This window comes from Narcine bancroftii, chromosome 7, assembly GCF_036971445.1.
Source record: "Narcine bancroftii isolate sNarBan1 chromosome 7, sNarBan1.hap1, whole genome shotgun sequence".
In the NCBI taxonomy this organism is placed as follows: domain Eukaryota; kingdom Metazoa; phylum Chordata; class Chondrichthyes; order Torpediniformes; family Narcinidae; genus Narcine; species Narcine bancroftii.
In genome coordinates, this window is record NC_091475.1 from 212,170,349 (window position 1) to 212,191,801 (window position 21,453).

Consider the following 21,453-nt stretch of genomic DNA (forward strand, 5'->3'; position numbering starts at 1 on the left):
TCCAGGATACATTTCTTTTAGATGTGATAGATCAGGGCGTAAAAAAGGGGGAGGAGTTGCTCTGCTTGTTAGGGAGGACATTACTGCCATGAGGTGGCAGGATGGTCTGGAGGAATCGTCCAGTGAGGCTGCTTGGGTGGAATTGAGGGGTGAAGGAGGCATGAGGGTGCTAATAGGGGTGTATTACAGACCACCAAATGGGCCAAGAAAATTAGAGGAACAAATTTGTAGTGAGAATCATAAGGTAGTGATCATGGGAGATTTTAACTTCCCTCACATTGATTGGGATACCCATACAGTTAGAGGGCTGGATGGGCTAGAGTTCATTAAATGTGTTCAAGGTTGTTTTCTAAATCAATTAGTTGAAGAACCGACTCGGGACGGTGTAATACTAGATCTCCTGTTAGGGAATGAGCAAGGTCAGGTATTGGACATTAATGTTGGAGAACAAATTGGGTCTAGTGATCATAACTCTGTTAGTTTTCGGGTAGTTTTAGGGAAGAGCAAGGAGAGGCCTAAAGTTGAGGTTCTGGATTGGAGAAGAGCAAATTTCGAAGGAAAAAGAAGGGATTTGGGGAGTATTGAATGGGACAGGATATTTTCAGGTAAGGATGTAAATGAAAAATGGAGGATATTCAAAAAAGAAATTTTGCAGGTACAGAGCAGATATGTCCCAGTGAGGATCAAAGGAAAGGCTGGAAGTCATAGGGAGGCTTGGTTTTCGAGGAATATTGGAAATTTTGTTAGGAGAAAAAGGGAGGTGTACAAGAGGTATAAAGAGCAGGGAGCTGAGAGTTTGAAGGAGGACTACAAGGAGTGTAGAAGGAATCTTAAGAAAGAAATTAGAAAGGCCAAAAAAAGGCATGAAGAGGCTTTGGCTGACAGAGTAAAAATAAATCTAAAGGGTTTCTATAGGTACATGAAAAGTAAAAGATTAGTGAGAGATAAACTTGGACCCCTTGTAGATAGCGAGGGTAGGCTGAGTGAGAAGTCTGAGGAAATGGGGGAAATTTTGAATGATTTCTTTGCCTCACTAGGGAAAAAAAATAATGAACCGTTCGAGGTAAAGAAAAATAGTGGGGAGGTCATGAAGCATATAAGGATAACCGAGGAGGTAGTGATGGCTGTGTTGAAAAAGATAAAGGTGGATAAATCTTCGGGACCGGACACAATATTCACAAGGACACTCAGGGAGGCTTGTGGACAGATAGTGGTGCCATTATCAGAGATATTTAGGATGTCACTGGCCACGGGGGGTAGTGCCAAAGGATTGGAGGGTGACACATGTGGTTCCGCTGTTTAAGAAAGGGTCCAAATATAAACCTGGGAATTATAGGCCCGTGAGTCTGACATCTGTGGTGGGTAAGTTGATGGAAAGTGTTCTGAGGGATGGTATTTACAAGTATTTGGAGGTACAGGGATTGATAGGGAGTAATCAGCATGGTTTTGTCAGGGGTAGATCATGCTTGACAAACCTGATTGAGTTCTTCAAGGGGGTTACAAAAAAGGTTGATGAAGGGAAAGCTGTGGATGTTGTCTATTTAGACTTCAGTAAAGCTTTTGACAAAGTTCCCCACAGGAGGTTAGGAAAAAAGGTGGAGGCATAAGGAGGTAGTGAAATGGATTCAGCAATGGTTGGATGGGAGGTGTCAGAGAGTAGTGGTAGAAAATTGTTTGTCCAATTGGAGGCCGGTGACTAGTGGAGTTCCTCAGGGTTTGGTCCTGGGTCCACTATTGTTTGTCATATATATTAACGATCTGGAAGTAGAGGTGGAGAATTGGATAAGCAAGTTTGCGGATGATACAAAGATTGGTGGTGTTGTGGACAGTGAGGGAGATTACCGTAGATTAAAAGGTGATTTAGGAAGGCTGGAGGTGTGAGCTGAGAAATGGCTGATGGAATTTAATACAGATAAGTGTGAGGTGTTACATTTTGGAAAGGCAAATCTAAATAGGTCATGTGCATTAAATGGTAGACAATTGAGGCGTGCAGAGCAACAAAGGGATTTAGGAGTTGTGGTAAATAGTACCCTCAGGGCTGATACTCAGGTAGATGGTGTGAAGAAGGCATTTGGAATGTTGGCCTTCATAAATCGGAGTATTGAATTCAAGAGTAGGGAGGTTATGATGAAATTGTACAAGGCATTGGTGAGGCCAAATTTGGAGTACTGTGTACAGTTTTGGTCACCAAATTATAGGAAAGATAGAAACAAAATAGAGAGAGTGCAGAGAAGGTTCACGAGAATGTTGACAGGATTTCAAGGTTTGAGTTACAGGGAAAGGTTGTGCAGACTGGGGCTTTTTTCTCTGAGCATAGAAGATTGTGGGGGGACTTGATAGAGGTGTTTAAGATTTTAAAAGGGACAGAGTAAATGTGGATAGGCTTTTTCAATTAAGAGTGGGGGAGATTCAAACTAGAGGGCATGGTTTAAGATTGAAGGGGGAAAATTATAAGGGGAACATGAGGGGAAATTTCTTTACGCAAAGGGTGGTGGGGATGTGGAATGAGCTTCCGACAGACGTGGTCGAGGCGGGATCATTGGTTACATTTAAGGAAAGACTGGATCGTTACATGGATAGGAGAGGACTGGAGGGGTGTGGACCAGGTGCTGGTCAGTGGGACTAGGAGGGTGGGGATTTGGTGTGGCATGGACTAGTAGGGCCAAACTGGCCTGTTCTGTGCTGTAGGTGGTTATATGAAGAAGAGGAAGAAATGTACGGTGAACAGAGAGTTCTGGCCAAAACCCAGGAGAAAATAAAGGAGTCTTTCATATCTGCAACTGAGATGAAGGAGTATATGGATTCTTCCCAGCAAACTTTGTTACAGATAACAATGGAAGTTGAAAAGTGTAATGAGCATATAATTGAAAATAAGGGTTCTTCGAAGAAGGTGGAGAGAATGCTGTCACAAATGGAACAAAAATTTGAGGTGATGGACGCAAAAGTATTTAGTCTAAACTCGGAGTGATAATTGGAATTTTGGAGTTTTGGTCGTTCCTGTGTGAACAGCAGTCCAGAAGATAAGTGTGACAATTGGCGACGGGGAAAAAAACATTAGTTATATGTAAAAAAAAACTTGTGTTAATTCCAGTTCCCACCCCAAACCCATGATTCTACCTCTCACCCACACACCAGGAGCAATTTGCAACAAGCAACTGACCCACCGACTGGCAAGTTTTTGGGAGCCCCTGGTCATAGTCCCACACAGACAGCGGCGAAGGTCCAGTTTGAACCCAGGTCTCTGGCGCTGTGATGCAGTGGAGCTACTTGCTGGCTGATACAAGGTAAATGTGTCTTGGTATTTAATCGAGGCTGTGGAGCAGGCCAGGACATCTGGAGTAACAGGCACTTGATTTAATACATTTTTACATGGGGGAATTAAGAGATGTGGGGAAAAGGCAGGTCGATGGAGACGAGCCGATCATCTGATCAGCCATGATCACATTGAATGAGCCGGACTCAAGCTTCTGTTTCTTATGCTCTTATGTTCACATCTTCTGGTTGACAGGGCGTGAGGGGAAAAGAGAGTATGGGTGGGGTGAACACGACTGCTCTCCGCAGACGGGAAGGGATAGGCATTGCCCGTGGAGGGGAGGGTGGTGTGCGATGGTCTGAGCTGTGTCTGCTACCTGCTACAGCATCTTGGGAGGAGTAGTTGCAGGGAGCCCCACCCATATTCCATGACCTTCAGGACCTCGCCAAAATCTCAGTCCCTTCTTGTGTTCTCATTCACCTCAAGTTGAAGAAGCCACTCTCGGCCCTTCAAAGTCAAAACACAACGCTGGAGAAACTCAGCAGATCAAACAGTTTTCTTATCAACACCTACCTACATTTTGCTCTTGTAAAACATGATAGTCTGCAGATGCTGTGATTGTAGTAAACACACAGAAATGCTGGAGAAACTCAGCCGGTCTTTTCAATATTTATAGGAGACAAAGATCTCTTGCTGACGTTTCAGGACTGAGCCCTTCATCAAGGAATGAGCCAGAGGTAGGACATCTCCGAAAGTCTCAGAATTCAGACAATACTGGCTGGGGGAGGAATCCAGACCAACAAAAGATGTTAATTGGATATGATAAGGAATGAGGTAGAATTTATTATGTTTGTGTGAAAGGAGACACGAAATGGAGAGATAGAGCTGGGGAAGAAGAGTGTGGAGGATGCACCCAGGATGAGGACTTCCATGTCAGATCTTTGGAGATGTCCTTCAAATAATGTGGCTTTCCCTCTACCATCATCAACTTGGCACTCACCTGCATATCCTCCATTACCTGCACATCTGCCTTGGCCCTCTCCACCTCCACATGCAATAAGGACAGGATTCTCCTTGTCCTCACCTACCATCCCACCAGTCTCCACATCCAACTCATCCCCCTCCTCCATTTCCACCACCAACTATGTGATCCCACCACAAGACACAAATTCCCCTCTCCCCTCCCTGTCTTCCTCAGGGACCACTCCCTCCGTGACTCCCTTGTCCATTCCTCCCTCCCCACTAATCGTCCACTTGGCACCTACCCCTGTGACCAAAGGAGATGCCCACACCTCCTCCCTCATCACCATTTGGGGCCCCAAACAGTCCTTCCAAGTGAAGCAACATTTCACTTGTGAATCTGCAGGGGTCGTCTATTGCATCTGGTGCGCCCGTTGTGGTCTCCTCTACTTTGGAGAGACTCGGCGTAGACTGAGAGATCACATTGTTGAGCACCTTGGCTCTGTCTGCCGTGATAGAGTGAATTTCCCAGTGGCCGCCCGTTTCAATTCCCTGTCCCATTCCCTTGCCGACATGTCTGTCCGTGGTCTCATGCACTGCCAGACTGATCCCACTCACAAATTAGAGAAACACCACCTCATCTTCAGACTGGGCATCCTCCAACTGGATGGCAGTAATATCGATTTCTCTGGTGTTTGTTAACCCACCCCATCCCTTTTTTCCCCCATATTCTCTACATTCCCTGTCTCCTTTTTACCTTGTTCCTCATCACATCCAATTAACACCTTTTGTTGGTCTGGATTCCTCCCCCATTGTTTGGATTCTGAGATTTCCTGCTTCTACCTTTCTAATTTTTTTTCCCCCTTGTAGAAGGGCTCAGGCCTGAAACGTTGGCGATATATCTTTGTCTCCTATAGATGATAAAAAGACCAGCTGAGTTCCTCCAGCATTTCGGTGTGTTAACTACATTTTGCTCAAACCTTGATGAAGGGCTCAACCTGAAACGTTATGCGCCTTTATCTTCTCTACATAAGGTACACTATATGACCTGCTGAGTTTCTCCATCATTGTGTTTGATCATGAAGAGAGCCGACGATTTGCCCTATTGGAGGTCCACTAAGTGCTGTTGCATAAGCCTGTGAGATGGAGAGCTGCCAGGCACCAGTGTCCAAGAGGGTGGGGCTGAGCTCGGGGACGTCAAGGTGGTTTGTTCTTGGTTCTCAGGAACTTGCTGCTTCACCCACTCGTGCCTACGGAGGGAGGGAGAGGGGGAGAGCTCTGAGGCTGCCAACTGAAGACAGTGCCAGGTCTGTTCACTCGTTCTTTCCTTCATTCCTTCACTTCAAATATTTTCTTTGCACCCTCCCCCGAGCTTGCTTCAGTTTGTTTTCCGACTCCCTCTCGAAGGAACTGCCCTCTTACCTGCTACTTATTGGGTTGAAGAATGGACTCTTTCCCAACTGCTGTCGGTCTTCTCACCACAATACTACTCTAGATTCTCCCCTCCATTCTCAGTCCTTCAATACCTAGACTGTGATCCTTCCACACAAAGCCTTCGTGTGGGCTGTGTCAAGCCTCAGTATGTCCCTCAACACATGCTCCTGGAGCCTAGAATGTGCCAGTCGGCAACATTCCTGCAGTGACATCTCTGTTTGCTGGGAAACCAACAAGTCTCGGGCAAAAACACAATGCTGGAGAGGAAAGGCAATAAGGCTTTGGAATTGTGTCTGGGTGAGTACAGGGTCGTCGAGCTTGAGAGCAGCAGGGGTTACAGATGGGGAGCAGTAGGAGAGAATCCCTTCTGTGGCATTATTAAGTCCAACCTGTTTTCTTAATGAATGAAAGTCTTTATTTGCAAAATTGGAGCACTCCGAAAAGCTTGTTTTTCCTACATAATAGAAGTTGAAAGTTTGACATAGTGATTCTCAACCTTTTTTGCCCTAGGCCCCACTTTAATTTTTCAACCCTCCATTAGCAGAAAAAAATTCATATATTCGAAAGAAGTTTCAATTAAAACATTTACTGCAAGTGTATTTCAATGCAATTAAGGTCGGGAATGCACTGGAACATGCATTTCATGTTCAACTACTACCTCAAAAGGAGGAAAAACCCAACACCCAACCCCAACCAACCAATTTTCCCTTGCAACCGCTGCAATCGTGTCTGCCTGTCCCGCATCGGACTGGTCAGCCACAAACGAGCCTGCAGCTGACGTGGACTTTTTTACCCCCTCCATAAATCTTCGTCCGCGAAGCCAAGCCAAAGAAAAGAAGAGACTACCTCAAAATGTCAACCATCTCAAACACGCTTTCATCAACTGTCATCACTTCAATGGGAACCTCATCCTGACGCTCGCTGCAGATTTTTTGGATTCATGGGACTAATTTTGTTAGTTTCAACCTTGAACCTCCACGTTTTGTAATTTCCAGTCGGTTTCTCTTAGCTTGTAGCAAATCCCTAACAGCACTGAAGCCTCATTCTACGAACAGATTAATCAATATTTTATTATGTCTTAGAATTGAAAAAATGTAATAAAACTAGTGATTGAATCAAAGGAAGAATACTGATCCTAAAAAAAATGAGAAAAAACACTAGCGTGGTTTCTGACCTTTTTTCTCGCAGAGAGTGCATCAAAACTGTTCTTGCCTCGTGCTTTACTTTCTCGAGTCCCTATTTTTTTTTCCTGTTTTGGTGTCTCCCTCCCCCCCCCCATCAATACACTTAGTGCACAAAGATACATACAGATACCGGTCTCACTCACTACTGAACTGAAAAAGTAAAGGGGGTATGGACGAAAACATGTTTGATGAGATCATTTGGAATCCTCGTCGCCAATGAGATAATTTGGAATAGATGATAATAAGATTGAATTATAATGTTAACCAAGCAGTTAAAATAGAGAAACATCAGAAGGGCAAAAAACACATTATAAAATTAAAAAAGCAAAGTGATTTTCCTTGGAAGTGACCACAATCGTGTTGAACTGAGAGTGTCGCCAAGTCACACCTTTCACACCAGCAAAATGAGTTTATTTTTTCAAACCAACTTTTTAATTATTTCCTAAAATATTCCTATGCCCCACTAAATTATTCTAAGACCCACTCCCCACCAAATATTCCTACACCACATCAGAATCTATGGTTTGACAGCACTTGGGTTGCACTCTTTGGAGTTCAGAAGAATGAAGTGGGGACCTCATAGAAGCATTTTGAATGTTGAAAGGCCTGAACAGAGTAGATGTGGGAGTCAAGAGGATCGAAGGGCGCCCATTTAAAACAGAGATGCAGAGGAATTTCTTTAGCTGGAGAGCAGTGAACTTTTGGAATTTGCTGCTAGGGGTGATGTGGGGACCAGGTCATTGGGTGTATTGGTATCTGAATAGTCAGGGTATCAAAAGTTGTGGGGAGACGGCAGGGAATTGGGGATGAGTGGGAGAATAGAACAGACTGGTAACCTCCGTCTGTTTCCCAATTTATCCTTTAAATAAGCTTTCAGTTGATGATATGCAAACATTGTACCATGAGTTCTTCCATATTTGAACTTCAAATGTTAATAAATTATTTCCCTAAAAACAATTTTCTATTCTTTTGATTCCTTTTCTCTCCTATTCTCTAAAGGAAAGGTTATCTATTGTAAAAGGGATTAGCGGATTTTGCATCAATAATAATTTTGGTATTTGGTCATTCGTTTTTTTTCCTTTCTAAGTGAATCTTCTTCCATGTATTAAGTAAATGATGCAGTACTGGTGAGGTTTTATATTGTACCAGCTTTTCATCCCACTTATAAAGTGTATGTTCCGGTACCTTCTCGCCCATTTTATCTAGTTTTATCTTAGTCCCGTCTGGTTTTTCCCTTGTCTGATAAAAATCTGATAAATACCTTAATTGTGCAGCTCTATAATAATTTTTAAAATTTGGTAACTGTGAACTACCTTGGTGTTCCTCTCTATTAATTTATCTAATGCTATCTTCAGTTTCCCCCCCTTTCCACAAGAATTTCCTTATTATTCTCTTTAGTTCCTTAAAGAATTTCTCTGTTAAAGGAATTGGTAATGATTGAAATAAGTATTGTATCCATGGGAAGACATTCATTTTAATGCAATTTACCCTCCCTATCAACGTTAGCCGTAATTCTTTCAAATGTTCTAAGTCTTCCTGCAATTTCTTTATTAGTGGCTGATAATTTAATTTGTACAGGTGGCTTAAGTTATTATCTAACCTAATACCTAACCTAGGTATCGGATTGCTTATGTTTTCCATTTAAATGGTGATTCTTTTTTAAATTCTGTATCATCCACATTACTCATTGGCATCACTTCACTTTTATTTGCGTTGATCTTGTACCCCGATATTTCTCCATACTTCAATTTTTTAATGTAATTCTTTTATTGATATTTCTGGTTCTGTTAGGTATACTATGATGTCATCTGCAAATAAACTGATTTTATACTCCTCCTTTATTTTTATCCCTTTTATTTTATTTTCTGTTCTTACCAGTTCTGCCAATGGTTCTATTGCTAAAGCGAACAGTGAGGGGATAATGGACATCCCTGCCTAGTTGACCTACTTAATTTAAATTGGTTCGATACATATGTTACCTTCGCCAATGGTCCATTATATAATGCTTTAATCCAATTAATATATTTTTCTGGTAGATTGAACCTCTGTAATACTTTGAATAAATAATTCCATTCTACTCTGTCAAAGGCTTTTTCTGCGTCTAAAGCAACAGCACTGTTGGCTTATATTTCCTTGAACTGCGTGAATTAGATTAATAAGTTTACAGAGATTATCCGCTGTTTGTCTTTTCTTAATAAATCCAGTTTGATCTTGTTTTACTATTTTTGGTACACAATCAGCCAATCTTTTTGCTAATAATTTCGCTATTATCTTATAATCTGAATTAAGTAGAGATATTGGTCTATATGATGCTGGTGTTAGTGAATCCTTCCCCGTCTTTGGTATTACTGTAATTATTGCTGTTTTACACGAATCTTGCAGGTTTTGTGTTTCTTCTATCTGGTTCATTAGATAGGAGGAATTAATAATTCTTTAAATGTTTTATAGAATTCTATTTGGAATTCATCCTCTCCTGGCGTTTTATTGTTCAGCAGTTTAAAAAAAAAATATCCTGTATTTCATCTATTTCAAATGGTTTTATCTGTTTGTTTTGTTCCTCTTCTTGCAATTTCGGCAGTTCACGTTTAGCTAAAAGCTCTTCTATTTTATCATCTTTCCCTTCGTTCTCAGTTTGGTGTAATTGTTCATAAAATTCCTTAAAGTTCTCATTAATCTCTATCGGGTTATATGTAATTTGTTTGTCCTTTTTCCTTGATGCCAATACAATTCTTTTAGACTGTTCTGTTTTAAGTTGCCAGGCTAATATTTTATGTGTTTTTTCTTCTAGTTCGTAATACTTTTGCTTTATTTTCATTATGTTCTTTTCCACCTTGTACGTTTGTAATGTTTCGTATTTTTTTTGTCTGCAGTTCTCTCCTTTTCATTATATCATCCCCTTTTACTAGTTCCTTTTCTGTACTTACTATCTCCCTTTCCAACTGCTCTATTTCCCGATTATAGTCTTTTTTCATCTTAGTTACATAACTTATTATCTGCCCTCTAATGAAGGCTTTCATTGTGTCCCATAATATAAATTTGTCTTTCACTGATTCCATATTTATTTCAAAATATGTTTTAATTTGGCATTCAATAAACTCTCTAAATTTCTGCCTTTTAAGTAACGTGGAGTTTAACCTCCATCTATATGTTCTTGGTGGGATGTCCTCCAATTCTATAGCTCATAACAGGGGTGAATGATCTGATAGTAATCTGAGAGTTTTCCTAACTCTCCCTTGAATATGGGCCGACAACAAAAACATATCAATCCTTGAGTATGTTTTATGCCTACTTGAATAATATGAGTATTCCTTCTCTCTTGGGTGCTTCCTCCTCCATATATCCATAAGTTTCATTTTCTGCATTGATTTAACCATAAATTTGGCCACTTTATTCTTTTTGCTAGTCTTTTGTCCAGTTTTATCCAACATTGGATCCAAATTAAGGTTAAAATCCCCTCCTATCAATATACTTTCTTGTGTATCTACAATCTTCAAAAAAATATCTTGCATAAACTTCTGATCCTCTTCATTAGGTGCATATATATTGAGCAAATTCCAAAATTCTGAATATATCTGACACTTTATCATTACATACCTCCCTGCTGGATCTATTATTTCCTCCTCTATTTTAATTGGTACATTTTTATTGATTAATATAACTACACTTCTAGCTTTTGAATTATATGATGCTGCCGCTACGTATCCTACCCAGTCTCTCTTTTATTTGTTATGTTCCACTTCATTTAGAAGCATTTCCTGCACAAATGCTATATCTATTTTTTCTTTTTTCAATAAATTTAATAGCTTCTTCCTTTTAATTTGTTTATGTATTCCATTAATGTTTATAGTCATATAGATCAACATGGCCATCTTGTATCCTGTTTACACCTCATTTCCGCTTCCTCACCACCACCATCCATCCCCCTTTTCCCCATTTTCATCTCTCAGTTTTCCCTTTTTAAACTCAATGTATGACAACATAAAATACTCTTAACAACTCCCACATCCAATATTCCCTTAACCCCAAATATCCCTCCCCTTTCTGAGTTGACCCTTATCGCTTGCCGGGCAACTACAACTCCCCTTTCCATTTGGATTGCGAACCTGCTCGCAAGCGTCAACTGATTTCACAGTGACAGTTATTCTCTCCCCCCCCAACCCCACCCCCCGAAAACACTTTTATTTTACCCATATAACAAAGTTCTCCCTTTTTTCCCCCTTACTTCCTTTCTTCCCTTCTCTTTCCTTCTTTAGTTCTTTACATATACATTATTTTTACATCTTTATATATATTTTATCGCTGTTCTTCATTCTTGTTACAACTCTTTCTGTCCTGCAGGCGTTCTGCAAATTCTTGTGCTTCCTCCAGATCCGAGAACAGTCTGTTTTACTCCCCAGGGATAAATATTTTAAGCACAGCTGGATGTCTTAAAATAAATTTATAACCTTTTTTCCACAGGATCGATTTTGCTGTATTAAACTCTTTCCTCTTCTTTAAGAGTTCAAAACTTGTGTCTGGGTAAAAAAATATTTTTTGACCCTTGTATTCCAATGATTTATTGTCTTCTCTAATTTTATTCCTTGCCCGCTCCAGTATATTTTCTCCTATCGTATATCTCAAAAATTTTACTAAAACGGATCTTGGTATTTGATGTGTCTGTGGTTTTGGAGCTAGTGCTCTGTGCGCCCTTTTTATTTTCATTCCTTCCTGTATTTCTGTCATTCCCAGGACCTTTGGGATCCATTCTTTTATAAAATATCTGTACCTTCTTCATCTTCCTTCAGGCCCACTATTTTTGTTGTTTCGCCTACTATAATTTTCCAACATATCAATTTCCTGAGATAACAACTCTTGTGTTTCTTTAATTTTTTTTGTCACTTTCTTCCAATTCTCTTCTTAAGTCATTTACTTCCATTTCTACAGCCGTTTCTCGTTCTTCCACGTTTTCTACTCTTTTCCCTATTTCTGTCATGACCAGCTCTAATCTTTGCACTTTATCTTCTTTACTTTTCATTTTTCTTTTAATTTAACTAAATTCTAATGTCAACCATTCTTTATCATTTGTTCTTGAAAAAAAGCTTTATCTATATTCTGTCCATCTGTTTTACCTTCTATTTCTCTGTGAAGATCTTGGTCTTCTTCTTCCTCTTCTGTGTCTGTCCCTGTGTTTGTGTTTTCTACTTCTCTTCCTTGTATCTGTGTCTCTTCTGACTTTCCTGATGAGTTTCTTGTCTCACTTTGCTGGGCCTCTTCTTGTTTGGCCTCTTGCTATTGGTCCTCTTCTTCTAGGCTACTCATCTGTTGGGCCTCCTGCTGCTGCTCTTCTTTCCTTTCACTCCCTCTCCTGCCGCTTTCCTCTTCTTCCAGCTGAGAGCCCTGATCCCTGTGTTTGCCCGGTCCTCGGCTGAGCCCCCCTCCCATCAATGTTCTCCTTCTCCTTAGTTTGCGCACCACGCACTTTTGTTTGGCTCAGAGAGCCATTTTTGCAGTCCAGCAGTCGGGGGGTCGTGACTCCGCGGGGCCGTCACCAACCTCGGAGATCGGGCCCTCTTCTCCACTATGGCTCCCTGTTCCTTCATGCAGGTAAGGCCTTCTCCTTTCTCTTCCGGCGTCTTTTCTTCTTTTTTTCCCTGTTGTTTTTACTTGTTCCTTCTTGGGTGCCATTTTCTTTCTTTTCTCTACAACTTTATCTTTTATTTCTTATATTTTGTATTTATTGAACTTTATCTTTTCTTCACTTTATTTCTTCTTTTCTGGAGAGGGCTGGTATTCCCCTACCGGCCTCTACTCCATCACGTGACTCCTCGTCTGTGCTGTTCCTGATGTTTTGCTGAAGTCTGCAGATTACATTTCATGTGAATAGTCATGAACAGGCTGTAGAATGGGAAGGTAAACCGTATAAAAAGGCTTGTGCCCACCTGCATTTGGGCCTTCCTGTGGAAAGACTCTGCTATAGGTTATAACAGGTCTTCTCGTGTAACAGAGCACCCGCTTCACAAAGCTGATAAAGTTGTGTTGTACTTACATTAGTCGTCATGCATTTATATCGGATTGAAGTTAACACAGGGAAATGTTGAAGATTGAGCATTCGAGAGTAAAGGGCAAAGCCAGCAGATTCTGGGGTCCAGTGTCTCAGCAGCTCACACAGAATCCACAGAAAGTAGTGTCACCAACATTTTGGGTCTGGGCCCAAGTAAAAACAGACACCTGAATGAAGAGGTATGGAAAGGGAGTAGGAGAGGAAGGAGAAATGGGCAGGGAGAGGCTACAGTATCTTCCTAGAGGTGGTGCTTGACCTGCTGAGATTTGATAGAGGAAGACTAAATAATGACGGGGATAAGTAGAGCAAATGCAAGCAGGCGTTTTCCACTGAGGTTGGGTGAAACAAGAACTAGGGGTCATGGGTTAAGGGTGAAAGATGAGATCAACAGGGTGTGTGGGAAAAAGGACAAACAAATTACATATAACCCAATAGAGATTAATGAGAACTTTAAGGAATTTTATGATTACACCAAACTGAGAACGAGGAGAAAGATGATAAAATAGAAGAGTTTTTAGCTAAACGTGAACTGCCGAAATTGCAAGAAGAGGAACAAAACAAACTGATAAAACCATTTGAAATAGAGGAAGTACAGGATAGATTTTAAAAAAAACTGCTGAACAATAAAACGCCAGGAGAGGAGGATTCCAAATAGAATTCTGTAAAAGATTTATATTATGGGACACAATCTGACTCTTTCTGCAGAGTCGGATTTCAAATTTATTGTTGAAGAACACGCATGACATCCCTGAGATTCTTTTCCTATAGGCGAGGCAGAATTACCACTAATTGGTAGTGCAAAAAAAAACTACACAGCTTAAACATGTAAATAAATAAAGAACTGTGAACCAATAACGAATGTAAACAAACTGCAATACAGAGAGAATTTTAAAAAATCAATAAAGTGCACAAGTACGAGTCCTTAAATGAGTCCCTGATTGAGTTTGTTGTTGAGGAGTCTGAGGGTGGAGGGGGAGCAGCTGTTCCTGAACCTGGTGGTGCGAGTCTTGTGGCCCCGAGACCTCTTTCCTGATGTAGTAGTGAAAACAGAGCGTGTGCTGATTGGTGGGGATCCTTGACGATTGATGCTGTTCTCTGACGGCAACGTTCCCTGTTGGGGAGAATGTGAGTGTGGAGTGAACTTCCAGCTGAAGTGGTGAATACGGACCCGATTTTGACATTTAAGAAAAATTTGGGCAGGTGCATGGATGGGAGGGGGAAGGAGGGATATGGTCCCAGTGGAGGTCAGCAGGACTGGACAGAATAACAGGCGAGTTGGCCCAAAGGGCCTGTTTTCTGCACTGCAATGTTCTATGGTTGGATGAGGTGACCTCAGTGAAATGTACAAAACTGTTAGAGGATTCAGCAGGGTGTGGAGGTTGGTCCTGACTGAGGACCAGGGCTGTTCAATGTCTTCACTACAGGCAGTATGGCATGAAGCAAGTGCAGTGCACAATCTTGCTGGGGAAACCGAGCAGGTCTCGCAGCATCCACGGGATGTAAAAGGCAGTTACCTGACGAAGAGCTCAGGCCCAAAATGTCAACCACCTCTTCCTTGCTGTGGATGGTGCGTGACCTGTTGGGTTTCTCTGGCATTAACCCCAGCGTCTGCAGCTTTCCTTGTTTAGCTGTGATGAAACTGGGAAAGGGTGAGGAATAGATTCATGAGAATGTCACTGGGTCTGGAGGGTGTGAGTTCGAGGGAGAGGCTGGGACTTTTCTCCCTGGAGCATCAGAAGATGAGGAGGGATCTTCCAGACCAGCCATTCTCAACCTTTTCTCGGCTATGCCCTCCGTCCCCGTCCCGTGTCCCCCCCCCCCCCCCCCCCCCCCCCCACCGGACTCTACACAAAGATTACGAGCCCTCTTCCCTGTGAAGCAGTCAAGTTTTGGTTTCTTTTGTAATTCTACCGACTATGTAAAAATATTTTTATAAAATTATGTAACGAGGCAAAAAGGAAACAAAGCTTTTACTTAAATGTGCTGTGGACCCAGGGAGGGGCATATGGCTCCCATTGAATTTTTTTTTTAAATTCACACATATAGCATGGTAACAGGCCATTTCGACCCATGAGTCTGGGCAGCTCAATTAACCTAAGCCCCTGGTACGTTTTAAATGGTGGGAGGAGACCAGAACCCCCGGGGAAAACCCATGCAGTCATGAGGAGAATGTATAAACTCCTTGCAGACAGCTTGGGATTCGAACCGTGGTCCTGATCGCTGTAAAGTTGTTCCAGTAATCACCTTGCCAACTGCGCTGCCCTAATAACTGACGTTTCGGGCTTCACCCCTTCATTAGGCTGTTTGACCTGCTGAGTTTCTCCAGCTTTGTGTCTTTACTTCAGCCATGGTGTCTGGAGAATTTTGAGTACTATTTCCAACATTTGGACAGGTCAGTGGATTGGAATAGGTTAGCCCAATGCCCTTACAACGCCAGCAATCAGGACCAGTCCTGGGTTCAAATCCCAAGCTGTCTGTAAAGAGTTTGTACATTCTTCCCCTGTCTCTGTGGATTTTCTTCAGGGGCTCCAGTTTCCTCCCACCCTTCAAAACATTCCAGGGTGTAAGTTAATAGGGTGTAAATTGGGCGGCACAGACTTGTGGGCCATATTGGCCTGTTACTGTACTGTGTGTCTAAATTTAAAAATAAAAAAAAAGATAGAGGAATATAGGCTGCTCGAGTTGACATCTTGGTCAGCATGGACAACTTGGGGCAAAGGCCCTGTTTCCCTGCTCTGTATCTCGATGCTTCGGACAGAGATTTCTTCGGTCAGATGGTGGTGAAAGCTTGGTATTCACCATTCCGGCTCTGGGTGTCACTGCCAAAGTAACAGAGCAGAAGTCCATTCCCGTCTGTGCCATCGAGGAATGGGCGGAGGTGGTGTGGCAGTGTGGTGTTGAGGGAGAGGGCAGACTGGATGGGCCGAAGGCTTGCTCCCCACCCCCATCAAAGATCTGACAATGACTTGGTGTGTGTGTTGTTGCAGAATGATGCTGGAGCTCCTGGTTCTGATATTCCCGCTTACTCTGATGGCGGAGAAGGACATCCTCAACATCTGCATGGACGCCAAGCACCACAAAATACGGCCGGGGTCCGAGGGGGATCTCTACCAGCAGGTAAACGGGACACGGGTGTGGGCAGCACGAGGTGATGGAGGACACCTCTCCTAAATTATCACTGGGCGATGCCCCCCCTCCCATGGTGCCTTTCCAATGATGCCCCTCCTAGGCCGATGCCCCCTCCTATGATGCCTCACTCTGGGTTTTGCCCCTCCCATGATATAACCATATAACAATTACAGCATGGAAACGACCATTACGGCCCTTCTTGTCCATGCAGAAACTCTTGCACTGTCCTTGTCCCACTGACCTGCCTAATAATCCTCCATACCCTTTCCATCCATATAGCTATGCAATTTTTTCTTAAAAGTTAATATTGTACCCACCTCCACTACTTCCACTGGAAGCTCATTCCACCCAGACACCTCTCTCTGAGTAAAGCTTCCCCTTGTGTTGCAACTAAACTTTTCCCTCTAATTCTAAGCTCAAGTCCTCATGTCTGAATCTCCCCTATCCCCAATGGAAAAAGTCTATCCACATCCACTCTATCTATCCCCCTCAACATTTAAAAGACCTCTGTCAAATCCCCCCTCGGCCTTCTATGCTCCAAGGAATAAAGATCTAACTTGTTTAACATTTCTCTATAACTGAGATGCTGAATCCCTGAAATTCTGGTGAATCTTCTCTGAACTCTCTCTATTTTGTTCATATCTTTCCTATAATATAGTGACCAGAACTGATGACAATATTTCCAAATTTGGCCTCAGCAATGCTGTGTACAATTTTAATATGACCGCCCAACTCTTCTACTCTATGCTCTGATTTATAAAGGCCAGAATTCCAAAGGCCTTCTTCACTACCCTAGCCTACCTGAGATTCCACTTTTGTGGAACTGTGGACCGTTATTCCTAGACCTCTATTCAGTTGCATTCTTTAGTGCCCTAACATTCACCATGTATGTCCTATTTGCCAACTTGTAGCCCACTTTTCTAACTTGCCCAAATTCTCTGCAAGATTTGAAAACTTTCCTCATTATCCACATTGCCACCTATCTTAGTATCATCTACATACTTACTAATCCAATTTACCACCCCATCATCTAGATCATTAATGTATATAACAAACAACAATGGACCCAGTACAGATTCTTGAGGCACTCCACTAGCCCATTGGCCTCCAACCCAACACACAGTTCTCCACCACCACCCTCTGGCATCTCCCATCCAGCCACTGTTGAATCCATTTTACTACTTCCATATTCACACCTAATGATTGAACCTTCCTAATTAACCTTCCGTGTGGGGCCTTGTCAAAGGCCTTACTGAAGTCCATATTGACAACATCCACTGCCTTACTCTTGTCAATTTTCCTGGTAACCTCTTCAAAAATTCATTAAAATTTGTCAAACATGACCTGCCATGCACAAATTCATGTTGACTGTTCTTAATTGTAGCATGTATCTCCAGATAATTATATATATCATCTCTAAGAACATTTTCCATTAGTTTGCCCACCACTCATGTCAGGCACAGGCTGATAATTGCTTGGATTACTCCTTGGACCCTTTTTATAGAATGGGACAACGTGCACAATCTGCCAATCCTCCCGCACCATCTCTGTCGCTAATAACATTTTAAATATTTCTGTCAGCGCCCCTGCTATTTCTACACTGACTTCCCTCAAAGCCCTCGGAAATATCCTGACGTGACCCGGAGACTTGTCCACCTTTGTATTTCTTAAAACCTCCAGAATTTCCTCCTTTCAGTTTCCTTAACTTCCCGACTCGTTTCCCTCACCGCACACAATTCAATATCTTTCTCCCCCTGCGATTCCCTCTCCCGTGATGCCCCTCCCTGGGCGATTACTCCCTCCCAAGATGCCCCTCCCTGGATAATGCCCCCTACCAAGATGATCCCTCCTGAACGATGCCCCTTCCTGGCCAATGCTCCCCCCCACCCCAGGTGATGCCCCTCCCAAACTGTCACTGGGTAATGCTTCTCCATATTCACAGGTTCACAGAACGGAAACAGGCCATTCACCCTATCTTGTCCATGCTCGCCAAAGGGTCTGCCAAACTGTTCCCTTTTACCTGTGTTTGGCCCATGTCACTGTGAACCCTTCCTGTCCGTAGACCAGTCCAAATGTCTGTTAACCATTCTAATTGCCTGAGCATCTGCTCCTCCCTCTGGCAGCTTGATCCGTACACCCACTCTGTGAAAAGAAGTCCCATCTACAAACCTACGAAGTATAGTGGTCAGAACAATCTCCTCGGTTCTGTCACCCATACCCACAAATCACTTTCTCCCTGGTCCCCTCCATTCCCCTGTGAAGATCCTAGACACCCAACTTTTCCCTCCCCTCAACAAACACCAAGTTCCAGGTCACTGCCTCACTCCTCCAGAGACCCCTGGATCAATCCCCATCTCAGGTCCTGACCATGTGTAGGGTTTGCCGGTTCTACCTGTGAGTCCATGAATCACCCGCCTTTCCCTCCACCCCCCCGACCCCCAACCTGAGAACTCTTGCTTCACCCCCACCCCATCCCAAAGAGGGGTGACCACTGTAAATGGCTCCCTGCATGTGGGTGAGGGAGAGAATCTGGGGGGAGGGTGTTGACGGGAATATTACAGCACCAATGATCCATGTCTATAAAGAGTTTGTACGTTCTCCCCGTGTCTGCGTTGGTTCCATCCAGGCACTGATTTCCTCCTACCCTTTAAAATGTAGGTTAATTGGGAGATTTGGGTGGCATGGGTTCGTGGGCCAGAAGAGCCTGTTTAAATTTAAAAATTTTAAAAAGAGCTTCCGGGGGATTGGAGGCTCCATGGATCTGATGGGACAGGATGTCATGTGGCCATCACGTGGGAGATGAGCGAGGCAAGGTACTTTGTACAGGGATCTTACCTCAATCACAGCGTCTGCAGACTTTTGTGTTTCACTCCACCCATTTGCTCCACTGCGAAATCGCTTCAAGGGACTGACGACATTCTCCTCTCATCGAAGGGTTCTGTGAGAGTCTCTCTCACTGCCCCCCATCCCATCTGCACTCCCTGCCACTCTGCAGCTCTCCGACCTTGGATTCGCCCAGACTCCCTTCCACAGCCACGTGTCCTTCCTGGCGACTTGCCTTCGCTGCCATCTGGTGCCAATTAACACCTCTTGGCTGTCAATCTGGACTCTTTTCCCCACCCATTCTTCCCCCATTCTCTCTCCAGTCTTTATTCAGATAGCTGCCTGCTTTTTGCTTGTACCTTGAAGAAGGGCTGAGGCCCGAAACGTCGGTAATATGTCTGCCATCCTATGGACGCTGCGAGATGGGCCGAGTTCCTCCAACGCTTACTGTGTTTTTACTACAATCACAGCGTCTGCAGAATTTCATGATCCCACCTTGCCTGATGTGCTGGGATGTCCCAGAGCCTTTTCCAACAATGCAGTATGACTTTATTACTGGGGCGACACAGCTAGTGTAGTGCTGTTACAGCGCCAGCGACCTGGATTTGAGTCAGGCGCTGTCTATAATGAGTTTGTACGTTCTCCCCATCTTTAAAGTACGTCACAAGGTGAACTCAGTGCAGGCAACACCTATTTTCCTCTTACAGGGGAACTGCAGAAGGCCATTCAGCCCCTTGAATGTTCTGCTATTCAGTTGTTTCCATTTCTCTATTTTGGTTTATCAGCGTTGATCCTGAAACCTGATCTCTCTGCCCCTCCCTCCCTGCACTAAGATTATTGTTGTGGACCCAAAATCCTTTCCATGGCTTGTCCTACAAAGACATAAAATCATCGACAACATGGAGAAACCCTCAGAGACATGGAGTGGCCATGGATCGCTCCGCACCTGGCGAACCGGTGACCTCACGGCCTGTATTCCGAGGTGAACCTGAGCTCGAGGTCTACCTCCCAGCACCCCCTTTCCCCACCACGTCCCGAATCATTCGCCCGAGACCCTGGTGAATCCCGGATCCCTCCTGGTTCACAGACTCTGGTCAGCCGCAGCCTGCGCACGCGATGTGAGACATTGGCTGAGACTCAAACTATCGTCAGCGATTGTGACCCTTCGTGCAGACAGGTTTGTGGACTCCCTTCTGTGGCCCTCTCCCGTGTGGTGCAGAGGGAAGAGCCTCCATTGAACTGCCCGTGGATTCATGGTTCGGAACTTTCAGCTAACGATCCCACAAAGTCCCTCTGCACACTTTGCCTTTTCTCCCCACCCTTCCTAATCATTCCCAACCTTGGCCTCCACTGGTGAGAATGAAACGAGCTGATTAAGTCGCGAGGATGGCCTTCTGGCAAAGTTTTATTGATATTGTGCTGTGATTAATCTCCTCTGGAGACTTTGTGCTGATACTTTGCCAACTGCATCATGCCCTTAATGTCTTTATGTTCCCAGACTCTGTCAACACGAGGAGTGTTAATATTAAACCAGCAAACTTTGTCCCACCGAATGCCCCATTTTCTGAAGTTGCTTCTCTCCTCAGGACATTTTGCGATGTGATATTCCATGCAATGCACAGATGATTAAAAAGCACAGATCTGCATTGTGTTAACTCCACAAGTCCCACTCCACAATAATAGTGGGTCTTGCTAATCTAAACATAAGAAACTGGATTCAGCAATCTGGCCCGTCCAGCCTGCTCCGCCATTTAATAGATCAAGGTGGATCTGGCTGTGGACTCGGCTCCACTTACCTGCTCATTCCCCAACTATGCAAAAATCTTATATACATTTAAAAAGGCAGCGTCCACTTCCTTAGGCAGAGATCCTCTACTCGCTGGGAGAAGAATTCGAGATCAAATTTCCTTTACTGTCATGTAATAGTACAGAACATGTACAATTACATGAAAGTTCCTTCTGCCTGCTGTAAGGTAAAGAGTCACCATTAGTGTCGCCCAGCACCCCTTATAGTATGAGAGAAAAACAAGCAAAAGAGAGTCCCTTCAGAGTCACTGAGTGTCCGTGGATTTGCCTCCATCGATTCCCGCACGCTCTGTAGCCACACAGACTCCTGTTCGATCCGTCAGCAACTGGAGTTCCAGGTCCAAACTTCTGACGTGATCAGGAAGCCTTCAGTGCCCGAGACCCCTACGGGAGCCCTTCTTGCCCTCGGCACTCATACAAATCCTGATTTCGTGAGACCCTCGATCGTAGGTTGCTGACTGCCTGCGGCCTGTTGGTCTTTCAGCCGCGGAGCCCCTTGCTGGTCTTTCGCCGTGGTCACCATCTTGTAGGGTCGTCTTTGCTTCTCAACTCTGTCCTAAATCGACCCCAAAAACTTGAGGCTGTAGCCCCTAGTTCTGGTCTCATCAATGGAACCAACTTTCCTGCCTTTATATGACCTACCCGTTTCATAATTTTATGTTTTCATAAGATCTTCTGTCACCCTTCTCAACTCCAGCGAGTACATCCACAGGCAACTCAATCTCTCCTCATAGGCCAACCCCCTCATCCCTGTTATCAACCTGGTGAACCTCCTACTCCTCCACACCACCTCCAAATCCAGTCCATCCTTCCTCAGGTCAGGA

General features: G+C 43.6%; 1 protein-coding gene across 8 annotated transcripts in view; it reads left to right on the forward strand.

Annotated features, from left to right (window-relative positions):
- LOC138739675 (folate receptor gamma-like) overlaps nucleotides 1-21,453 on the forward strand; it is a 50,356-nt gene that overhangs the window by 9,699 nt on the left and 19,204 nt on the right. For all 8 annotated transcript variants that reach the window (XM_069892210.1, XM_069892214.1, XM_069892213.1 and 5 more), the window contains exons 2-3: nucleotides 3,136-3,284; nucleotides 15,859-15,988. In XM_069892210.1, coding sequence (XP_069748311.1) covers nucleotides 3,253-3,284; nucleotides 15,859-15,988 — 162 coding nt within the window. In that variant the 5' untranslated portion in view covers nucleotides 3,136-3,252. The remainder of the gene's footprint in view (nucleotides 1-3,135; nucleotides 3,285-15,858; nucleotides 15,989-21,453) is intronic.